Source organism: Solanum pennellii, chromosome 12 (genome assembly GCF_001406875.1).
Source record: "Solanum pennellii chromosome 12, SPENNV200".
NCBI classification, from domain to species: Eukaryota; Viridiplantae; Streptophyta; class Magnoliopsida; order Solanales; family Solanaceae; genus Solanum; species Solanum pennellii.
The window spans coordinates 66,360,354-66,368,886 of record NC_028648.1 but is presented as its reverse complement, the minus strand read 5'-3'; the positions used below and the strand labels follow the sequence as shown (position 1 = coordinate 66,368,886).

The 8,533-nt window shown below is 37.2% G+C and overlaps 1 protein-coding gene across 1 annotated transcript; it reads right to left on the bottom strand.

Moving 5' to 3' along the window:
• Positions 1-357: 357 nt before the first annotated feature.
• LOC107005522 lies at positions 358-8,286 on the bottom strand. The gene is made up of 2 exons (XM_015204135.2): positions 7,873-8,286; positions 358-557 (listed from the first exon to the last, which is right to left on the bottom strand). Exons 1-2 carry the CDS (start codon positions 8,236-8,238, stop codon positions 501-503), a joined length of 423 nt encoding a protein of 140 aa, XP_015059621.1. The 5' UTR covers positions 8,239-8,286; the 3' UTR covers positions 358-500.
• Positions 8,287-8,533: the final 247 nt, after the last annotated feature.

Genomic DNA, 8,533 nt, shown 5'->3' with positions numbered 1-8,533 from the left:
GGAGGGAGTGAAGGCAAGGCACCAAAGTTCCATTTCAATATTGAGATCAACATTGGGTCAATGGAACAGATACACTTCTAGCAATCACTATGGAGCAGTAAAAGATACTCCCTCTGGCCCAGTTTTACTTGTCGCATTTTTGGTTAACACGATAATTTAATTTTAATAAGGACGATAAAAGTCGTCAGGAGGGAGTAATAACTCGTCCAGATAACATCGATAAAGATGGAGAACCAAGCATCAAGTTGATTAAGGAGATAAAGGCACAAGATACATAATCCCTAAGTAGTCTTAACACTCCTTGTATTCTTGAAAGAATTATGTAGAATATATTTCAAATATCAATGAAATAATATCTTCAACTAAAGTAGCATATACTATGAATTAAAAGACAGATTAACTGAAAACACATCATACAATAACAGGAAACCGTGAGTATACAATGATGCAGCAAGGAAATTTCAAGATACTCCACAGCAAGCACAAACAGAGATGTTCTATCAGAGAGAAAATCTCACCTGCAAAACTTGACAATTCTCTAGTGTACTTTCTCCACCCTGCAAAATATTTAAAACAGATGAACTCAATCAAATGTCTACTTTTGGAAATTTAGTAGTTAAAAACAGAACATCAAGATGAGGGTAATCTTTTCTAGAAGCAGACATTTCTCAACGATAGAAACTTCAAAAAGTATGACATGTTTTAACATATCCAGAGAAATGAAAGAAGATTCACAAAATCTGAAAAGCTTGATTGGAACTGATGGTGTGATGCGATACTAAGGTTAGAATTTGTCATATAGAGCATCATAAAATATAAAACAATTTCATAGCAAGTTTAGCACTTGCCACACTCTCAATCCCCCAAGAAAAAGAGAAAAGGAAAGGAAAATAGAACAGACATGAAGATGTTTAGCAACTACCGGCTCTTAAGTGGAGCCACTTACTGTTTAAGTGTTGTACTCGATTAAGCATGAGGCTAACTTATATAAGTACTGATCTGTCTCTCAATCTTATCATGTAGTTCTTTTTCACTTCTTCGTCCTCTTCTTTGCTATTACTAAGTTTAACAAAGTCCCAATCAATTAAGACTGACCAGAATCATTGGAAAGAAAAGATAACTTTACTCCTTTTTTTATGTGTCTCAATTAATTTTGAGTATTTTTTCAATCACAAGTCTGATCAAATGAGGTAAGAGAACATGCAAAAGAATCAAGATCACCAAATGAACTGTTTAGTTTTTTCTTTTTCACAGATAATGGACTGTTCATTTTATCAAGAAAGTTTATCAAGTTCTCATCACGTAGTCCACACCAAGGATGTTTTTACCAGATAAGCATAACCATCCTGCCAATGAAATGAGATCTGTCATAACAAGCTAAAGATCAAGGGTCATACCCTTTACGAAAATGACCAATTCAGGCTTGTATGAGTGGTATGTATTAACATTTCATTTTTTTCCTTTTCCTCCCTCAGGAGCGAGGAACAAGCTTCAAAATAAAAAATTGGGCATAGAGATTTGAGTTTGTAAATGTTAAATAAATGTTAAAGGACTATTAATATAATTGTCAGAATGTTTGAAGTATTAAGTTTATGTTAGATATTTCCTCGTGTTGCCAAATTATCATGTGTCTTGTGAGAACGACGGAAACAGGTATCTTGCATTCTTTAATCAAAATATCTCTCTTATTTTCTCACATTGTATCAAAGCCTNCGACGGAAACAGGTATCTTGCATTCTTTAATCAAAATATCTCTCTTATTTTCTCACATTGTATCGAAGCCTCAACTATCTTGATAGACACTCAAATAACTTTCAGTTATCTAGCGGCCTTCTTATGTGCTTGTCCCGCTAGATTTTCTTCTTATCTTTCTTTTTCCACAAAAGGACCAGTGGAAGCTCCAAACTTCTTCAAAGCTCTAATTTGTTAGTGTGTTAAAGTTAGAATATCATTTACATTGTGCATGACAAACCACAAACTACAAAAAAGTATGTTAGTGTTTACCAAATCATCATGTTATTAATCTATCTCTTCCTTTCCATAGTTATCTCAAAGTTTATCTCAGCCACTAAGGCATTGGCAGAGGGATCAAGTAAATTCTACCATTCAAGCGGCACACTTCTATCTATAGTCGTAATTTAAATTGTACTGTGCTAACTTTTAGTGATCCTTGCAAAGGGAGTATGTTTATTGATGGTGACCCTTCTACGATGTGGCGCTTATTTTCAATGACTGACCCAGTAACTCTTACTGCATTGACTATGGTTGTCTGGGACACGCCATGCTGATTTTCACTAGTCGTTCTTACAATACCCTGTCCCGTTCTGACAATGTTGTCAAGGATGAAAGTGTAGAAAGCTCTACAATCTACTGGGATTCTATATAAAAGAAGAACTAAAATATGCAACTATTAGAATAGAAATAAGTATTTCCTACTTAAAATGGGGATAGGAATAGAAATAGGATTCCTAGTTGGAAAAAGATTCTAATGTAGTGTCTATAGATAGGGTCTTAATGTAATAGTTTAGATACACAATTCAATAATATTTTTCCCATATAATTCTCACATGGTATTAGATTCAGGGCCTGTCTCACCCGATGTTGGGGCCCCCAAAATCAAAATTGTTCACGCACTAGATGCTAAACACTGGACGTGAGGTGGGGTGCTAAAAAATGACAAAAGTCTCACATCGGTGGTTAATGAGATGGGTAGACTCCTTATAAGGTTTGGGCAATCCTCCTCCCTTTGAGCTAGCTCTTGGGGTGTAAGTTAGGCCTAAGACTTAATTTTACATGGTATCAGAGCATTGGTGAGAATACCACGTCAAATTTCGGCGACGACGGTGGGACTGATTTGTGTCATCTTTTGTTCTGAAGGTGTTGTGCAAAAGACAACACCATCACGAGGCTCGGGAAGCTCAGGCGACCAAACCCCAACCAGACCCACCGCAAAATAACCCCCCACACGCCCCCACGCGCCGATCGGAGGTGATAGTTTTTTGATGAGATCTGTTCACGCGCTGGCGCATGAGTGCTGCTCCAGTCACTTTTTTTCGAGCAGTTTTCTTCCATTAGGGTCGCCCAGTATATCCGACCAAAACCCAGTCAATTTTCTTCTAGATCCGATCACCGGAATTAGGGTTCCGGTGATTTTCAAGCAGTTCCCGGCGAAATCAGACCACTGTAGGGCAGTTTCCGGCAAGACCCTGACAAAATCAGAATTGTTAGGCCACTGCGGGCAAATTCTGACAGCTTCCAATATAACGAGTTCCTTCGAAATTGCGCAAGTAAACAACGTTTTGGAAAACCTCGATACAAGTATAGTCATTGTCATAACCTTGGACACACTCGAGACATATGTTATCTTTTACATGGTCCGCCACCCAGTTATGATCTTGTTGTTCTAAAGGAATATAGAGAGTTCCTTCAGTATAGTGCAAACAAACAAACGTCTCCACAAGTAGTTTCGGTTGCACAACCTGATGTTTTTGTTGCGGTAATTCTTTTACTTGTGTGTCACAGTCTAGCACTCTTGGATCATGGGTCTAAGACTCGGGGGCTTTTGATCATATCTCTAGTAATAAATCACTTTTGTTAGATATTGTTTATTCACAATCTCTTCAAGCTATTATTTTAGCCAATGGAATCCAAACAAAACCAAAGGGGTTGGAAAAGCCAAATCCGTATCTTCTGTCACCCTAGACTCTGTCCTTTATGTCCCTGGTTCTCCTTTTAATCTAGCATCGGTTAGTCGTTTGACGAAAGCCCTACATTGTAGCATAATTTTTTTTGATGATTTTTTTCTCATGCAGGACCGTAGTATGGGACGGACAATTGGAACAGGACATGAATCAGAAGGTCTTTACTATCTTACCTCTTCTAATTCTTTATATCATGCTCCGTTACAAATTTCCCAGATCTAATTCACAAACGTTTGGGACATCCAAGTCTATCCAAACTGCAAAAAATGGTGCCTAGTTTGTCTAGTTTATCCACATTAGATTGTGAGTCGTGTCAACTTAGGAAACACACTTGTGCTACATTTTCATGTAGTACTGAGGGTCGTTCAGAGTCTAATTTTTATTAATTCATTCTGATTTTTGGAGTCCTAGTAGAGTTAGTTCCACCTTAGGATTTCATTAAAAATATTAGTTTCATTGATGATTATTCGAGATGCACTTGGGGGTTTTCTTAATGAAAGATTGTTCTGAGTTATTTTCTATATTCAAAGGTTTCTTTGTTGAAATACAAAATCAGTTTGGTGTTCCTATTTGTGGTTCCCGTAGTGATAATGCTTTAGAATACTTATCATTCCAGTTTCAGGAATTTATGTCTAACCAAGGAATTATTCACCAAACATCTTGTCTATACACTCCTGAGCAAAATCGTGTCGCAGAAAGAAAGAATAGGCATCTCATAAAAACTGCTTGCACTCTCCTCATAGAATCCCATGTTCCGCTAAGTTTTTGGGGCGATGCAGTCCTTTCATCTTGTTATTTAATTTCTATTCAGAATTAGGTTCCGCTTTCCATACTATTTCCTCAGTCACATCTCTATCCTATCCCCCCTCGTGTCTTTGGGAGCATATGCTTTGTTCATAATTTAGCCCAGAGAAAGATAAATTAGCTTGTATTTGTCTTTCTTGGTTACTCTAGAGTTCAAAAAGGGTATCATTGTTATTCACATGATCTTCATCCATACTTTATGTCCGCTGATGTTGCATTTTTTTAGTCTCAGCCTTATTATACATCTTCTGATCATCCTGATGTATCTATGGTCTTACCCATACCTCAGGTTTTCCCTGTGCCAACCTTTGAGGAATCTACAGTTACTTCTACATCTCCAGTTGTAGTGCCACTACTACTAACTTATCATCGTCGTCCACGTCCAGCCCTAGTCCCAGGTGATTCATCTCATGCGCCAAACCCTGCTGCTCCTACGGCAGACTTGCCTCCTCTTAGCCAACCACTTGTACTTCAAAAAGGTATACGATCCACTCGAAATACTAACCCACATTATATCTTCTTAAGTTATCATTGTCTATCATCACCCTGTTATGCCTTTGTGTCATTTTTGTCCTCTATTTCCATCCCTAAAACTACAGGTGAAGCACTTTCTCATCTGCATGGAGACAGGCTATGGTTGATGAGATGTCTGCTTTGCATAAACGTGGTACTGGGAAGCTTTTCTCCCTTCGTGCAGGGACATCTACAATTGGTTGTTGTTGATTATGCAATCAAAATTGGCCCAGATGGTCAGGTTGATCAACTTAAGGCTCGCCTTGTTGCCAAAGGGTAAACTCAGATATTTGGGCTAGATTATAGTGGCACTTTTGCTCCTGTGGCTAAAATAGCATCTGTCTGCCTTTTTATTATATCTATAACTGTCTTTCCGCATTGGACTCTTCATCAGTTGGACATTAAGAATGATTTTCTGCATGGTGATCTTCAGGAAGAGGTCTATATGGAGCAACTTCCTGGTTTTGTTGTTTGGGGGGGTCTAGTAGCCTTGTATGTTGATTGGATAGGTGAACTTTATGGTTTGAAACAGTCTCTTCAAGCATGGTTTAGGAAGTTCAGCACAGTATTTCAACAGTTTGGCATGAATCATTATGGAGCTGATCACCCGGTGTTTTATCGGCATTCAGCACAAAGTCGACGTATCTATTTGGTAAATTATGTTGATGATATTGTTATCACCGATAATGATCAAGATGGTATCACCAATTTGAAGCAACATCTCTTTAAGCATTTCCAGACCACAGACCTTGGCAAATTAAAGTATTTTCTAGGTATTTAGGTTGCTTAGTCTAGATCAGGTATAGTTATTTCCCAACGCAAGTATGCCTTAGACATTCTTGAGGATATAAGAATGATCTGATGTAGACCTATTGATACTCCTATGGATCCCAATATTAAACTCCTTCCAGGATAAGACGGCTCGTTGGAAAGTTGAATTATCTCACAGTGACTAGACCTGCAATCTCTTTTCCTGTGAGTGTTGTAAGTCATTTTATGACTTCCCCTGGTCAAAATCATTAGATATACAAATGTTGACTGGGCAGGATCACCCTACGATAGACGTTTGACATCTGGATATTGTGTTTTAGTAAGAGGTAATTTGGTGTCTTGGAAGAGTAAGAAACAAAATGTAGTTGCTCGATCTAGTGTGGAATTAGAATATCGAGCAATGGCGACAACAACTTGTGAGCTAGTTTGGATCAAACAGTTGTTGGGAGAACTAAAATTTGGCAAAATTGATCAAATAGAACTTTTATGTGATAATCAAGTGGCTCTTCATATCGCATCAAATCCAGTGTTACATGAAAAGACTAAGCACATTGAGATTGACTGCCACTTTGTCAGAGAAAAGATACTCTCAGGAGATATTGTTACGAAATTCGTGAAGTCAAATGATCAGCTTGCAGATATCTTCACCAAGTCGCTCATAGGTCCTCGTATTAATTACATCTGTAACAAGCTAGGTACATATGATTTGTATGCACCAGCTTGAGGGGGGTGCTAGATAGAAATAAGTATTTCCTACTTAAAATAGGAATAGAAATAGGAATAGAAATCCTAGTTGGAAAAGGATTTTAATGTAGTGTCTATAAATAGGGTCTCAATGTAACAGTTTAGATACACAATTCAATAATATTTTTCCCATATATTTCTCACAACAACAAAAGATAATAGATATTATATAAATACAAGAGGCAACAATTATATGGAAAAAGAACTAAAAGAGATAGAATTATCAAGTAAAATAATATCATCAAACTGTGTCTATCTGCATATTGCAAGAATAGCATATGCCAAAACCCGAACAAAAGATTATTGCATAGGCTGATGGTTAGCTTAGAAATACTCTGGCAATGAGAAATTATCAAAATATTAGAATGTAAAGAAAGGATTCATGATGCCGATCCAACATTTTTTGGGTCATTGTTAGCTGACCCAACTGATTTGGAATTGAGCCTTGAAAAGACATGTCAATCAAGTTCAATATCACTAAAATGCAGTTTTAGTCACTTATTAAAAGTTCCTAACTAGTTTTCTCATGCTAGATTTATAATCTTATATTCCTAATTACTAGCATATTCACTCATAACATACCATTAACAATTAAAAATATCCTTGCAGGCTCAATTTATTGTTGGTGACATACTCTGCAAAACTAGTCCAAGGGCATAGAGCACACACCTTAACACTTTGGTACTAGCCAGAAGCCAGCAAGATGAAGCATCAATCAATCCCGTGCCTAGCTTCATCACTAAGGTGTGTGTTTTACCAATCCTAAACAAAACTACTTTCAAATGGCTTTCCAGCAATACCTCGTCTTTCCAAACACTATTGGCACCTGCATCTTAGTCATTGTTCACCCCACTTCTCCATCTTTATAGTTAAATTTGGACATTCAAAAATTTCTAGCACATTTATTGGAACTGTTCCATGAAAAGCAATTTTGGGCATCTTGGGATGTCTGCTAACATTCTTGTTCTAAAAAGAAAATTCAGATTGGCCTCCCCATCGGGTCAAAATGTTAGAACACTAGAAGTGTAAAGTTTTTAAGTTTGGTTATTTTCTGATAATAAACAAATCTAATGCATGTGTTGCATTATTAGCCAATAGGTGTGTCGTGTATTCATACATATCATCAAGTTATCAGTACATATTTCCTCTCATCTTTGAGCGATTAAATCTGCTATACTGTCATTCATCATAATCACAAAAAATCAAGGAAAACAGTAGTTGAAAACAAGTATGTTGAAATACCCAAAACCTGCTGCAGAGAACAGCATCAAAACTCAATATTTTAAACAAAGCTTATGCATAACTACTCATCAATCCCAAACTTGTATGAGAAAAGTACCTTAGAATAGGGAATTATATGGTCATAGTCATGGCAGAGACAACCAGGACAGCCGACAAGCTTCCGAAAGATTGTGTTGCCCAATGGGTCTCGGCGCCATCGGTCCGGGTCTCTTCCCTTGACTTTCTCCGCCTTGTCCCAACACTGCTGCTTCACACTATACGGAAAACTTCTTGGGTTGGTTTTGGGGGAAATTTCAAACAAACCCAACTCTTCAGTGATGATTTCACCGTCAAGCACTGAGACTGATGGATGAGGAGATGGCCTCGTATGGCGTGAACCCGAATCGGGTCCTGATAGATTAACAGGTCGGCTTCTTTTTGGGGAGGAGGATAAGTTGTTGTTTTTTCTATTGCCTTCTTTCATGTTTTCGTGTATTCTTCTTCAACGCCCACATGGCTGGCTCATCTTAATTATAAAGTGTACCCACGCGATGCGCCAGTATTTTATTGGCCTAATCCATGGTCATTCCTTAAATTTGACATAAAAGGTGTGTTTGATACGAATGAAAATGTTTTTTCTGAAAAATAAGAAAATACTTTTTGGAAATAATTTTTATTGTTTGATTTATGAATAAGAAATATTTTTGAGACATATCTTTTATTTTTATTAGAGTAAAAATAATTTATGAAATTAAAAATATTTTTTTTAAATAATTTTT

What these genes read in the sequence shown, in the direction of transcription:
- LOC107005522 (XM_015204135.2), bottom strand. Translation starts at nt 8,238, where the DNA reads ATGAAAGAAGGCAATAGAAAAAACAACAACTTATCCTCCTCCCCAAAA. An exon ending in ATATAATTCCCTATTCTAAG is followed by an intron (nt 558 to 7,872) that starts GTACTTTTCTCA and finishes AATATTTTGCAG; the next exon opens with GGTGGAGAAAGTACACTAGA.